Source organism: Crocodylus siamensis, chromosome 4 (genome assembly GCF_052110815.1).
Source record: "Crocodylus siamensis isolate JL-2025a chromosome 4, ASM5211081v1, whole genome shotgun sequence".
Taxonomy (NCBI): domain Eukaryota; kingdom Metazoa; phylum Chordata; order Crocodylia; family Crocodylidae; genus Crocodylus; species Crocodylus siamensis.
Genome location: NC_143398.1, coordinates 219,457,992 through 219,473,663, shown reverse-complemented (window position 1 = coordinate 219,473,663; position 15,672 = coordinate 219,457,992). Strand labels below are relative to the sequence as shown.

General features: G+C 38.3%; 1 protein-coding gene across 31 annotated transcripts in view; it reads right to left on the bottom strand.

Moving 5' to 3' along the window:
* Positions 1-15,672, bottom strand: part of NEB (nebulin) — a 207,472-nt gene that overhangs the window by 178,523 nt on the left and 13,277 nt on the right. For all 31 annotated transcript variants that reach the window (XM_090045755.1, XM_090045724.1, XM_090045725.1 and 28 more), the window contains exons 10-21: positions 14,495-14,599; positions 11,361-11,462; positions 11,078-11,185; positions 8,920-9,036; positions 8,598-8,699; positions 8,407-8,514; positions 8,210-8,314; positions 7,653-7,751; positions 4,697-4,801; positions 4,078-4,185; positions 3,880-3,993; positions 2,894-3,091 (exon numbers count right to left, since the gene is read on the bottom strand). In XM_090045755.1, the coding sequence (XP_089901881.1) occupies positions 2,894-3,091; positions 3,880-3,993; positions 4,078-4,185; positions 4,697-4,801; positions 7,653-7,751; positions 8,210-8,314; positions 8,407-8,514; positions 8,598-8,699; positions 8,920-9,036; positions 11,078-11,185; positions 11,361-11,462; positions 14,495-14,599 (1,371 nt within the window). The remainder of the gene's footprint in view (positions 1-2,893; positions 3,092-3,879; positions 3,994-4,077; positions 4,186-4,696; positions 4,802-7,652; positions 7,752-8,209; positions 8,315-8,406; positions 8,515-8,597; positions 8,700-8,919; positions 9,037-11,077; positions 11,186-11,360; positions 11,463-14,494; positions 14,600-15,672) is intronic.

Below are 15,672 nucleotides of genomic sequence, written 5' to 3'. Positions count from 1 at the left end.
TCTATCTTCCCTCAAATACACTCATTGTGTACACTCTCCAGTTAACAGAAACACGTTAAGTGATACATTCAAGAGATTTCATAATATTCATATTTTAAAATATGGGCATACTGTTAGGTTTAGACATTGTGTTTTTAAAAAAATGTTAGTAAGTTATCTGAATAGCAGTGTATCACCAATATTTCATTCATATCATGAATTATAATTTCTCACAAATTCCTTCAATCAGAGCAGTTACAATATGGAACTGTAGTCTCCACTGATTTTGTCAATGAAGCTTCTAAATTACCAAAACAAATGTGATCTGGCTTACGGAGCTCAAACGTTTCCTCAGGTGGTTCTGTGAAACATAAATCCTTGAACCAAATATTAAGTTGATACAGCATATGTTATCCACTAGGTATATCAGGAGGCTTTTAACTTACTTGGACTAGGAAATGTTTAGCTTATAGAGGTTACACATTCTGTCAAGTAATCAGGAAGGTTGCAATATTCCTTAGACAACACCAATTTACAGCTTTTCAGTTTCTTGAAAAATGGTAATTTTCATTATGGAACTTGAAAGTTCCATAGAACAAATAAAAAGTATTGAAAAATCTACTGAGGCCTCTTTATGTTCTCAGCATTGAAATTTCTGTAGGAAATAAGTTACACTATTTACAAGTGGTGTTAAAATACACTGAAGTGTTGGTTGTTAATAAAAACTAATTAAAAAAAAAATCACTGTTTCTGGACCAAGACATTTTGTTACTTTAACAACTAAACTGGGGTTCTAATATGAAAAAAAATCTCTCTCACAGTCCCTTATACCATGTCCAGTTATCTCATTAAAACACTTCCCAGTGCACGTCTACATGTGTGCTCCCATTGGGGAGCCCGACAAACTTGAGCCCGACAGGAGCAGCCCAGTCCAGGCTCCGTGGCTGCTCCTATCCTGCTCGGGCCCCCCTTCAGAAGCCATGGGGAGCTCCAGACTCCCCTGGGTGCTAGTCCTGGGCTGGCAGGGGGCATGAGGGCTTAGTCCTGAGCTCCAGAGGGTGAGGGAGAGCTGTCTTGGCTCAGAGGACATCTCCATCCCACATCCGAGGGAGACTGGGCTGGCCCCAGGCTGGGGGGAGGATGGGGGAAAAGTCCTGGCTGCCCAGCAGCTGCCTCTCAGCCATGAAGATACCAGGTCCACAAAAGTATATTTGTATTTTAAAACCCTCTGATGCTTCACACAGGTCAAGATGCTCCTAGAGAAACCTGTCCTGCAAGCCCAGGGGAGTCTAACCAAAGCATCACAATAAATGACTCCAGCATTGTACTTTGAATGTTTGAAAAAATGCATATCAAGATGCCTTCTCTGCCTGAGATGTGTTTCCTGACAATGTCACCAGCAAATCATCTGTGTATATTCATACAGAAAATAACTTGATTTAGACACAGTGAGTGCATCTTCACAAGACACTATACTGCACCTCAGACTAATCTAATGCATAGTAAAGTGTAACCATCTACACATGGACAGCTATTACTATGCAGTATCTTAGTCTAATGTGCAATATTCAGTTACAGGTACTAGAAAAAGAGCACATTAACTAATGTGCCGTACTGCACATGTAGCTTAGGCAGCAGGAGGCCACAAGGGGTGGGGACAGCTGTCCCAGCTGGGTGGGACACTGCCTGCCAGACACATGGAGATCGGGATCTGTCCTGATCTCCACATGGCTGGGAGAGCTGTCCTGGCTGCCAGACAGCTGCCTCCCAGACATGGAGATCGGGACTGGGATAGCTTTCCCAGCCCCAGTTCTCTTGATCTCCACGTGGCTGGGAGGCAGCTGCCCAGTAGCCAGGACAGCTCTCTCAGTCATGTGGAGATCTTGTAAGTTTCCTTTTTTTGTGTTTTTTCTCATTGAAGAGTTCTCTGCTAAGCCAAGCTGGTCTTCCTGCACGTTCAGACAGTTGCTGGTCTTCCTGCACATTGGAACAGTTCATTCCTGTACGCTAAATAAGGCTTCTTTAAAGTACAACCAGCTCTCCTAGACTCCTTTCCCCCTCAGACTGGCCTCCCAGGGCATCTTGCCCATCAGTTACTGAGTTTAAGTCTGCTTTTCTGAAGTCCAGGGTCTTTACTCTGCTGCTTCCTTCCTTCCTTTCCTCAGGATCATGAATTTAATCATCTCGTGGTCACTGCTGCTCTCCTGCATCCCCCAACAATTATTCCCTGTTTGTGAGCAACAGGTCGAGAAGAGCATGACCCCTAGTTGGCCTTTCCAAGACTTGCACAAGGAAGTTGGCTCCAACATGCTCCAAAAACTTCCTGTATTGCTTGTACACTGCTGTATTGCCCTCCTAGCAGATGTCAGGGTGATTGAAGTCCCCCCCATGAGAACCAGGGCCTATGATAGGGAAAATTCTGTTAGCTGTTTGAAGACAGCCTCATCCTCCTGGCCTCACGGTCTATAGCAGCCACACACCATGACATCACCCCATTGTTCTCCCCTCTGAACCTAATCCAGAGACTTTCAACAGGCCCATACCCAGTTTCATACTGTACATCTGAACAATAATACAGCTCTTTCACATAAAGACCAACTCCTCCTCCTTTTCTCCCCTGGTTCTCCTTCCTGACCAGTTTATACCCATCCATGACAATGCTCCCGTCATGCAAGCTAGGCCACCAAATCTCTGTTACTCCAATCGTATCATAGTCTCATGATGACCATGCGAGGACTTAAAATTCTTCCTGCTTGTTTTGCTTGCTTGCTTGGTAAAACACCACTGCACATAATTTTTAAGTGTATATTTAGGATAATCCTTTTGACATATTTGAAGCCTTAAACTTCTCTGCACTAGTTACACTGACAAAACCAGGCAGTACTGCCATGCATGCAAAACCATAACTACTTACATCACTCTGCAGAGCATAGGACTTCTTTGCAAGCTCCATATTAACACTGTCAGGAGGATAAGAGTAGTCGTGGAGGAAATGCTTGTAATCCACATCACTGGCAATAGCCTGAGCTTTCTTAGCCTGAGCAACTGGAATCATGTCCAGGGGTGCTGTATATCTGGTCTTTGACAATTCATAGCCCATTTTGTATTCACGCTGTAAAAAGGAATTCAATAAATACATTTTGCTACTGGATTAACACACAAAACATTTCAGAAAAACAGATGTTCTTTTCAGTAGAATATTTTTCCTGACAACATATTTTACATATTTCAAGTATCTACTAATTCCCCAAGATGGCATTAGTCATATTTTAAAAAGACATACGTTTAAGGTATAGACCATTACTTTTTTAAAATTTCCTTAGAAAAGAAACTGCAATTCATCCAGTATTATTAAGCCATGTTTTGAAAATAGTTTATGGGCTACCTGCAAATATAATGTGTCCTACCACAATGTATTAGCAATGTGTCAGTAGGATTTAAGCCTCCAGTGTACAACACTGATTCAGTGAAAGAAATAACTTCATCCGCTGGCAGCAGTACTGATCTGACATTTTTTTATGTGCACTACCTATTGAACCAGCACCTAACACATATCTTATTAATATGTTACATAAACTAGCTAATAGCTTGATAATGTATAAAGTAACTGGGTTAAGGATAGGGTGCGCCACTTAGAAGATCCTCAGAGGGGATATGTAGTTGGAAGAGAAAATCAATGCTAGGATGCAAGGGACCATAACAAACCATGTGCCAAATAAAGGCTCTGCACAAATAGATGGTGTACCAGGAGGGCTGGAAACAGCCCACTTTCTTACTACTTAGACATTTTCTGGTTAGAATCTAAGATGGTCAGGACATATCACTGTTTCAGTCATGTCTATAAAGGACTAAGCATGAACTTAAAAATAAATAAATAGGAGATTGTCATAAAGGACTTACGTCACTCTGCTGTTTGGCCACTTTCACAGAATGTAACATCTTGGGATCATCATGAATGCTCAAAGCTCCAACCATTTTTCCTTTATTCTTTTCATAGTCTTTCTTATATGCCACCTGCATAGCAAGAGCATACATGTAAAACTATGGCCCATGATCTAACCTAAATTTAGAATGATTATTTTCCTATTCCATACTTACATCGCTTGCAATTTTACTGTGAGCTTTAGCAGCAAGAAGTGGAATCGCATCAACTTTTATTTCAAATTGCTTAGATTTAGCCTTTTCCCAGTCATACTTATAGCAGTTCTGGTGAAAGAAAAATTAATGACATATGATGTCAAATACTGATGTTTTAATTAAAAGATAAAAAACCCATTGTCCCCATCTCATGTAACAAGTTAACACACCAACTATTTAGATAATTAATGCAATTTATGATTTAAAACTTTTCAATCGCTATTCCTACTTATACAAGAATCACTGAACCTAGTTCAGTCACACAAAGAGTCTTTGAAGTAGCTGCAAAGATCCAGCTTAGACCTCCTCCAACTCCAGCTTAGGCCCCTTATACACCTGAGCAACATAAAAAAGACTTCATGTTAATAAGAATCTCAGTATTTTTACAAGGAATCCTGTATATTACTAATATATATTATAATGTTATCTACCAGTGCATCCAGCAGTACATCTATACCTGTGCCTGGAGCTTGTTCATATATCCTACATTTGTTCTTGTCATTAATAATCCAGAAGCAAACAAAAGTTTTGTTATGAATGTGTCCAGACATCTACAGAAAAGTGTAAAATGAATACTTACATCACTCAGGTTATATGCATTGACTCTGGACTGGAGGAAAAAAGGAGCATCTGGCGGTATAGAACATTTGAATTTCTCTTCTTCATGTTTAGCTTTATAATTCAACTGAAAAACATCATCAGAAATATTTTTGTAGGAAATGTACAGCTCATGGGACAGCAGTTAAAAGTGAGAATAAAAGTGAACAAGATATACTTTTTTCAGTTTTACAAATATTCTGTTTTTCCTGTCTCTTGCTTATTTGAATTTGAGGTATACCTTAACTCTATCAGAAGCTGTATGTATCAGGTAGTATAAACCAGTATAGTGTCCTTGACTTCAATGAAGCTATTTCAATTTGCACCAGTCAGGAATCTAGCTCACTTTCCTTAATGTTTATAGTAATGTGAGTTAGATAAGCCATTTTTTAATTTTAAAGTTAAGAATCCTTTATAGCTCTGAAACTACTACAACTGTCAGAAATTCAGCCCAATTCTACTGAATACAGTTTATTTTGATTAGGAAAAAAATATGTATTTTTGCTTTTCAAAAATAGAAACAAAAGGCTAGAAAATGCAGCGTGTTAATGAACTAGCCTTTACTTTTCTAGAAGTGAATTCCACTCTTAAATAAGTCACAAGTGAAAATGAGATAGATGATCTCATCCTGACTCCTATCTCTACCCTGAACACAGCTCAGTTATCAGTATTCACTCATCTGAGATCTAGGACTAGAATAGCACAAGGGTTACATTTCTGGATCAAGATGCATTGGCAGAGTTCTATGTTATAAGGCTGAAGAGTGCTTGACCTTTATGTGTCTGGAGTTAACCAGCTATTTGCTCTTAAAAACCCTAAATTAGCTCAATTATCTTAAAGTATATTTACTGGAACAGGCTTAATATATCATCTTATTGTGAGTTAAAATATACATTTTCTCATTATTTTTCATATCTGATACTTCCAGAAATATTTGCACATATAAACAAAACATAATTAAAGGCTTTTTACACTGACTTCAAAGGGCTTTGCAGCATAAATGCATCACTTGCAATCATGGCAAATGAACAAATACATGGGGCTATTCCTACCACATTTTCCACAGCGATAATCCCCTTTCCTGTACACAGGATAATCTCTTGAAGCTATTACAATAAAACCTAACAGAAATACCTTCAGCATTTATAACACATAAAAATGTACCCTTTCTATATTACCATTGAGCAAGTTCTGAGTACCAAATAATGGAAGTATTATATAGAGTAATATGTCCTCTAAAGCAGAGGAGTAAGTGTGTGATATAGTGCTCATTCATAGAGAACCTAAGATAAAGGTTCAGGTTTGATAGCCCAATTTCTTTCAGTGGCACAAGAAATAGCTGGCTCTCCTCTTTCAGATTTCCATTCAAGGGCACCATATTTAGCCGTAGGTCTGACACGCTTCCTTGAACGATAACGTTCTTGAAGGTCCATTTGATAAACTGTTCCAGGTAGTCTTTTTTACAGAGTGACTCCTTATAGTATCACATAATTTGGGTGTTAGTAACAGATTTAGTACGAAGGGATGCCATTTTTCACTATTCTAGAGTAAGAGATAGCAATGTTCTGAGCACCCTCAATAATACTGAAGTCAGTAGGACCTATGGCTACTTATTATTTTTCAAGAAGTTTGCAGAACTTGTTCTATGGAGCTAGGAGAGCAAAAATCTTTCATTGCCATAGACTGAACAGGGACTTAGATGACATCAGTGTTGTTCGGAGGAATGCAGAATGTTTTATCAGGTGGTATCTAGTTGCTGTCATTTTTGATATAGAGGCTGCAGGTGTCTGTGTGCTCTGGAAGGCCAATGCTAGCAAGTCATCTTCCAGATTTCAAAGGTGATGCAGAAAACACAACTCAGATATGTGTTTGGTGGCAAAAGCTCAGAAAGGTTTATTGTTGTCAGACAGCACACCAGTTGGCCTGATTAATAATCAGTTCAACCTAGTGAAGCGTGTCCCTGACAGGAAAAGACACTGTATATTATCCATGCATCCCTAGGTCTCTACGAGACAGATTTCCCAACCCCTGTATTTATACTTCCATGCCCCCCAGTTTTGTGCCAACTCTTATGTCTCTCTCTCTTTTGAGATGTTCGTCTCTACTTCTTTAATTTGCCAACTTTTTAGACACCTACACTTATTATCTATCTCATTAGTAAATTCTAAATTTCTACATTTGTCCTTGTGTTTTTTAGCTGCTGTTCTTGTACTACACCTTTAGTGTCTTTTTGCTCATTAGTGTGGATTTTTTTTCTTCCTTACTGGGTCATCCAGCAGTCAGGAGGCTCCTTTCTCCCATACCACTTTTCAACACTGTAACTTAACTATAGCTTAGCATAACTATGATCTAGCACAACTAGAACTCCAGCAATCAGCAGTAGCCCTAAAATGGTTCTTACCTTATGAATATTTGTTCTCATTATATAGACCTAGTGGTATTTCTAACTATTACTGGAGTTGATTCCTTCATTAAAGCCCATACTGAGGATCAAAGAAATTATTGTGACTACCTAACATTTTCTTTTTTAGTGTGGTGCTCAGTTGCCTTCCTTTTCTTTCCAGCTCTCCCATTTTAAACCTTTTAACAATATGTACCACTAAAAAAAATTTGAGGCTAGTCAAGTCTCTCAGCTGAAAAATTATAAATAGCTCATTGTGTAAAAAATAATATTATATCTCTCACAGTTATAAGACAAGCATGAAGAAGAAGAGAACATCTGGTAGAAAGAGATTAAACACAAAAAAACATTACTGCAGATGAAACAATTTTGGAGGAGATTTGAAATTTGCACATAGATTTGATTTTAGAAGTCCAATCAATCTCTATTTTCTACTGATGTAATCTCATTGGCCTGCACCAGTTGTATCACCTGCTTATATTAAACAAGGCAAAATGAAAATGTAAAATCATGGTGTTTTGTTTGTCAGGTGACTTACATCACTCAGCTGTTTGGTATTGATCTGTGCTTGCTTCATTACTGGAGAGTCAGACACCGAAGTAAATTTGATTTGATCCGGATGTTTTTTGTAGGTATACTAGAGGACAAATAAAAATGTGCGTTACCAATGCATACACGTACGTAGAGTTTGCTATCAAATACATTACTATATCATCTGGAGTACAGTTAATAATGTGGAAGTTAAACATACATGCATCCACTGGTTCCTGTGATGATGTTTTTCAATGAATAAATCAGCAGAATGAGAGTAAATTGATTTTCAATATGTTTATTAAAAAAACACCATGTACAGTTGAGAAGCTTCCTTCTTTGTTTTATGTATCAGAAAAAAATAAATAGAATGAGCATATCCTGACCACTAGATGTCACAAAAAGCTCCTAAAATACATATATATCTGGTCTTCAAAAAACAGCCTCATGAAAGGGTCTGATGCAAAGCCCATGGAAGTTGATAGGAATCTTTCCATTGACTTCCATGGGCTTTGGACAAGGCCCTTATACACATAAGCATTTGAACTACTGCTGTGTACTTACGTCTTTACATTGGTCTAATTTCTTTGTAGCTTCATACTCTTGAGTTATGGTTTGAGGGAAGTAGCATTTTGTTTTTTCTTCCTCATAATCAGCTTTGTAATTTTTCTAGGAGATAAAGACAATATTAAATAAATAAGTATAATGGTTTTGCCCTGAAATGAGAGTATAGAAAATAACTCAAATGCCATTATACTTACATCACTCTTCATAGCTTCAACTTTCATGCAGTGTGCATGGTGTGGGTCTTCATAGCTGCCTATATAGTGTCCTAAGATATTCTTTTGATATGAGTCTTTATATCTAGCCTGAAAAATAATCCCACATTTATAAAAATACAGAATTGAGAAAGCTGATTCAAAAACACAGGAACAACTGCAAATATACATACATCACTAAAGTTGTGCAAAGCACTATCAACTTGAAACTTCGGAGTTTCACAGTAATTCATATTTGTTCCTTTTGATTTCTCATAGTCCTCCTTGTATAATTTCTGCAAAAGAAAATAAAGTAAAGTAATGAGGAAGATTCACATTCATGAGAAGCTGAGTATTACTGGTCTAGATTGTGATATCCCACAGTAAATAACAATTCATATGATAAACTGCAAATAATAAGTGGTTCAATGAAGAGACTTTACTGTAAACAACTGACAATTTGTTTGTTTTTTAAACATTGCTTAAATTGTTTAATCCAAATTTTGTGGTACTTACCTCATTTAGAAGATTTCCTGCAACTTTTAGCTGTCTGAGTAACGGATTCTCTGTAGCAGGAAGCACGTTATAATCTGCTTTATCTTTTTTCTTTTCATAGTCTTCTCTGTATTTCACCTACAGAAATTAAACAAAATTTGTTTCTGTGTTGGCATTCACCTTTTCTGGGGGGCTGCTCTTGGAAGCCAAGAATGTATATAATGTCATGTAACGTAATACCAAAGCTATCGCTGAATTAGTTTGCTGAGGTAGCAGAAGTAGTATAGCCATGCTAGATAGTGCTCCAGGTGGGCTAGTATAGTTTCTCAACAGAACTAACTAGCCTAAGCAGGGTGCTCTGTTAACCTAGCTCTGCCACAGTTAGCCCAGGTATCTCCACATAGCACTGGATTATGCTTTTTAAAGAAAGAGTGAAAGTCCTTGCACAATTACACCCCAATAGGATGCCAATAAACTAAATATAACACCCAATACAATGCAAACTCTTCTCATGTACCCGCTTTCATGTAATATATCTAAAAAAAAAAATGTGCACCTTGTGAACAAACTGTTCTACAAGCTAAATTCCAATTGACCTGGATAATTATAAAAACATACAGAGGTCTCTTCCTGAGGCACACTGCAGCTTTTGTGGGTTTTGGTTTTAGGGCCTTGCTACATGGTAAATTTAAATGGCTTCTGGAGCTTTTAACCCCTGAATTGGCTGCAAATTAACACTTTTAAGTGGCTTAAAGTACTTGTTATTTGGCTTAAAGTTAAACCACCGCTCCAGAGCAGAATTATCGCTAATCTGCCTAATTTTGCTCCTGTTCCATTAAGGTGTGGCCACTTCCTACAGCTATTCCACCCAAGTCGAAGTCCTCCATCATCCCAGGATGCAATGGCTCCTCCAAGTCAGGGCAAGCAGAGACACTGGGGTGCAGCAGGGCAGAGCACAGTGCTTCTGGGGGCTGCTGACCCTTGGAGGGCTACCAGCCTGACAGGTGCTGCCTCAGCTCCAAGGAGCCTGATCTTTTTTGGAGCTCAGGCAGCGCCCACCCAGATGGCAGCCTGGGCGGGGGCAACATGGGGGGTTGGGATCTGAAGAAAAAAAGGACTGGGCCCCTCAGAGCTCAGGCAGCGGGTTATCCGAGTGGTTGCAGGAGGCACCACGGCCGCTAGGCACTCTGAAGCTGTGGTGCTTGCTTGTTTGACAGGAGTAGCGAGCCAGTCCTGCCCCTAGCTTTTAGTCCTGCCCCTGCTCACCAAGCTTCTAGTGGCAAGTCACAGCTGTGCAGGTGAAGGACAGTCAGAGATAGTTTTTTACCTTACCATGTAAGCGTTAAGCCGAACAACACTAAGCTGATTAACATTTGTTCAGTTTACAGCATAAGGTGCAAAAAGGCCCTTACGTACTAAAAGACCTAAGGTTATGGAGTACTGGGGAGGGTTTCACGGCTTGTGCTATGTTCGAGAGGGGCTACAGCGGATGCTGTTTTACATTATTGCCTGTAGTGAAAGACTAAATGAACCAGATAGTCCTTCCCAGTACTAATTAAGACAGTGTTCTTAAATCACTGTATCATGACCCAAAGGGGGCCATGAAAAGAAACAAGGAAAGAGGTGATATGGCACAAAATGCTGATTTGTTTTTTCAGAAAAAAACCCAGAAAATACCACTGGCTCTTTTCATCATCAAGCACCCCTTCGAGTATTCTCCGTCAACCTCTCAAAACAGATATACAATAATTTAAATAACTTCCATGCTACCCATTGTTAGCACTGATATATTTACTTTTCTGGTAATTATAAGAGGTTTACAAGTATTTGGAAATTCGAATAAGGGCACTGCCAATCTGATAAGGCTTAAAAACATTGATCAGGATATATCTTAAATTTAGAAATACTGGGCCAGATCCTTATTAATATGAGGCAATGGAGCTACACTGATTCATGCCAACTGAGGATCTGCTTAGACAAAACAGAGAGGAAAGTTTTATACCAATAGGATATTGCAGCTGCAAATCTTTATTAATTCTAAGAGTCATTAGGAGCTTTGCAGAAGTATACTAAAATCCGCAATGTAAGACAAATTTTTTGGACAACTTCAGTGGCAACTTGTGTACAAGGGCTTCAGACTGGGCCCAAGATAAATATATAGGAGATGTTCTTAACATACCTTACTGGCAGCAAGTCCAGCTCGTTTATTGGCCTCATACTCTGGAGTTTCAGTTTGCATAAAGTAGATTTGGTCTTTCATGTTCTCATAGTCTTCCTGGTATTTTCTCTGTGTAAGAGAAAATATATAAAATACATTAACCCTATACATTAGCCATCTATGAGGTAGATTAAATAGAAAAAGACCAGTTCTATAAATGGAAAAGAAAAAATTCAAGCTTTTCAATTGACAAAAGCAGCATTAAAACAGTATATTTGAAAGAATGTGTAAATAATTCGCTTACCGTACTTATATTGTTAGCATTCATTTTTGCAACTGCAACATCGTAGCAAGGAGTTTGACTCCACTTGCCTTTGGCCTTTTTATAGTCCTCCTGGTACTTAAGCTACAACATAATAACATGAAATAATGAAGGTTAATCTTATGATAATGAACTAAACTAAACTAAGCTTAAATAAAATAAAATAAAATAAATGACAACCTTTCTGGATATTGCTCTGCATCTCTGCTTCACAGGTCTGTTTTCAAAACTGGTGCTTTAAAAACACAGCTTCAGGTTTGAAAGTGCCTTAAATTCCCTTTGTTAGCTATTGCCTAGATGTTTGAAGAACAGTTTAACTTGATTATTTCACTGATTAGTTAATCTCTGGTTCCCTCTTGTTGTCTCCATTGGATCTGTGAAGCTGATATTTGAAATAATTCTTCTATTCCACAACATTTTCACCAAAATGGAGGTTGTTTGCCATTAGTCTACTCCAGTGGATGGCACTATGACAAATTCCTTTGGTGAAAACTGATTTAGGTTCCAGAATACACAAGCTCTGCCAGAAAATTTCTGCCAGAGAGCATATGGCTTTCTCCCTCTGCCCCACAAAATCTACAATAGCACACTGAACAATACGCACCAAACTTGGCAAATTTATAGTTGCTTAAAATTTGTACCAGCTTGCTGGCAATGCAAGATGGGGCTGCTCAATTATTCCTGAATCCTACTCTCCTCTGTCACTTCTAACAGTTGCCACCAGATTTTCTTTTTACACAATTGGTTGTAGTAGGAAAAGCAGTTGTCATATAGCAGTAACTTTTTTCTTCACTCTTCGTTTTCCCATCTCCATGTCTATACACAGCTTGGTTTCTCTTAATGCTAAATTCTCCTGCATGTATGTATTACCTGCCTTAGATTTAATAAACTGTTGTACCTTTTTATAAAAAAGTATTATTTTTTCAGATGCACTAATTTCACCAGCTGTATTTCCAGCTCTAGTTGTTTCAACACCCACTCAGTGGATCAAATTCTTTCCTGAATAAAAAGATCTCTTTTTAAGTCACTTATATAAATTCTGTTTGCACTCAGCACTGAGACTTCACTTGCATACTTCTAACCCAGGCAACCTATTTTACCCTCTCAAGTTTACCGTTTCAGAAACAAAATATTATAGAATCCTAGTGGACTACCCAAACTAATGTAGGCCTGGGTATAGTCCTTATGACTTTGATCAGACTACACTCAAGATTATCAGGAAATAAACTATTGTTTGTTCAAGCTCCATTTCATAATTGACCTAGTGCAAAGGTTTTGATTTGATGTCATTATACTTCAGGTTTCATCGTGGTACTTCACAGTAATCCTTATCCCAAAAGATACGTGTACTTCCATACTGGTTCAGTTATTACCTTGCTGATCAAGAGTGGATATGCCAAAATATTCTAACACAATCCTATTGTCTTCACTGGCATGAACTATATGCTGTAGACTACTACTACTATGTCATTAGCTTTAAATAATGACTGTTTCTTCCGGCCATTCTCATGACAATTTTTTTTACATCCATTAATCTTTTGACCTATATTTATATAAGGTTGTAAAGAAATTTCGCCATCTGAAAAAATCTCTAAATGATTGATTTATTTATTTATTTGCAACCTCAAAAGATATATAATTGCAATGTTTTAATGTTGTGTTGCCATTTATTACTGGTACAAAGCAATGTGTTCACATATATTTTTTAATCACAGCTGAATTCTGAACTGAGTTGAAATCCTACTTTTAGCTTAAAAGATTATATGATTTTGTCCTCATTATTTGTTAAGCATTTCTCTCCCTACACTTCAACCCATCTCCTGAATTCTTTAGTACATTTTATTACAACTACAGCTAGATATAGAGTAGAGATTATTGGTGCCAGAGCTCTTGATAATCATCACTCAAAATCACTGAGTTTAGTGCTTGATTCTAGTATCTATTTAGTATGCAAACTAAGGATGGAGACATTTTGTTTGCCAAACTCTTCTGCTAACTGAGGTCTGTGAACTTAACAGCATTTGATTTTGTGTGTGTGTGCACTCATGCACACGTCTGTGTGATGACTATTCAGTGAAATGAATATTAAAATACATTTTATTTCATCAGTCAGCTTGATCACTCTTAGGTATATTTCATACAAGAAGATCAACTGTCTAACTTATCAGATGTTTTCTTAAATATAATCAATTTACTCCATATAAATACCATATTGTATACAAAATGCAATATTTTCTCACATACAACATGCACCTTTCCCCAAAAAGTCCACCCACCAGAATTCAGGTGTATGTATTAAGTGGGGAAGCAGATTGCTTCACTTCAGAGGTGTTAAAGATCATCTTCTTTTTACTGGTCTTGATGTTCCATTAATCTATCTAACCTTTCTTAAGGCAATTTTACTGTCTGCTAGCTGCTTCTCATCAATTTCCTGTTTCACAGCCTTGGAAACTCTTTAGCTCTTCAAAATCATAGAACCATTCATGAAGACTCGTCTTCAGTAATAAATATGGCTTCAGCTTTAGTGAAGCAGGAAAAGAGGGTGAGCCAGATGAAGATTCTGCCATTCAAAAACAAAGGTGTGTAGTATATTCCAGGGTATGTTTTATGCAAGAAAATACAGTAAAATGCAGTTGGACCTATAAACATGCTGCTATTCGAATGTGAACAAGCAGCATAATAGACATCTCAGTAATGGTTGTCAACTGTAGTGTACAGAGCACTATAAGAGGAGAAGAGAAGCAAAGGGAAAATAGAATGGGAAGTTGAGGAAGGTAGGAATGTGTGACTGTTAGGCAGACAGCAAGAGACAGAAAAACAGGTTAAAGAGGGATAAAATCCTAGACCCAGTGATGTCAGTAGAAATTTTGCCATGTCACCTGAGATGTCAGGATTTTCCCTGAGATTTCTGAGGAGAAAGGAGGTAAACTAAGGAACTGATGAAGAAGGAATAACTGGTATTCCTAACTGAAGACCATATGGTCTTTCTATTCCCTAATTTCTTAATTATTGTTTGAACCCAGTTGGTATCTAACGTACATGCACTTGAATGTTCTTTCCTCTCCAGCATCTTTAGTGGGGGTTTTAGGCTAGAACAAGCCCTGGAGTATACTCACATCGCTGCGCTGCTTAGTCACTTTCTTGGCAAGTTCCATATCAGGTGGGTCTGGCAGAGAAGTGTATTTAGCTTTCCGTTCATCATGCCCTTTTTTGTAGACAATCTGAAATAAAGAAAGAGGTAAACATTTACAAGAACTGCCTGTTTAAATAAGCAACAGAACATTTTCTTCTGACTTCACTAATGCTTCTTTTAACAGAAGTACTCATTTTCACTTCTGCAACATAAACTCTTTGAACCAATGCAATTACTGTGGAGTCTTCTGAGAGAAAATAACTAATTTGTTAGGACACTATTTTTAAATAAGCAAATACTTTGGATTTTACAGATATAATCCTGTAAGGGGCTGACCTCAGTTCTCAGAGTTCTCCAATAAACATCAATGAGTTACACACACATTCTCACATATCCATATAGGTGTACTGTTATCCTTGTTTTACAGGTGGGAGAACTACGTTTATACATAATGTGACCATATGTCCTGGTTTGACTGGGACGCTCCCAGATTCCATAGGCTAGTCCCAGCTGGTTGGTCAAAAGTCCCAGGCCAGAATCCAGTGGGGAGACAGAGGGCACACTGCACCAGGCAGGTGGTCAGGAAGACACCACTGCTGCTGTGTGGGACCAAAGACATGCCACATGTGGACAGGGTGACACCTGCTCCAGCCCACCCACCTTGCTTCTGCATATTGGCAGTAGTGCCTACCTGTCTTGGACACTATGCCATGACACCTCCCCACCACACTCTGGCCTGGGACTTTTGACCAACCAGCTGGGACTAGGCTATGGACTCTGGGAATGTCCCAGCTAAACCAGGACATATGGTCACCCTATTTAGAGGCCCAGCTCTGAAATATATTAAATGACCTCGTGTCACACTAAATACAGCATATCAGAGACTTAATAACTTGATTAAATTAATTCCTGTCAATACAACTCAGAATTTTCAACCTCTTCGATTTTTATATATATAACATGCCATGTACAAACCATACATTCAGTATGTTTCTATACAGAAAGGACTTGTTTCTCTATATATACAGCAGTCAGTACATTTTCTCTACATATACAGCAGCCAACACCATTACGATGGCTTTATGTCAGTGTAAGTCTACTGAGAAGTTGAGGATATCAGTGTAACACTTCCACAATAGTGGAAGAAGAGAAGTGGGTTTT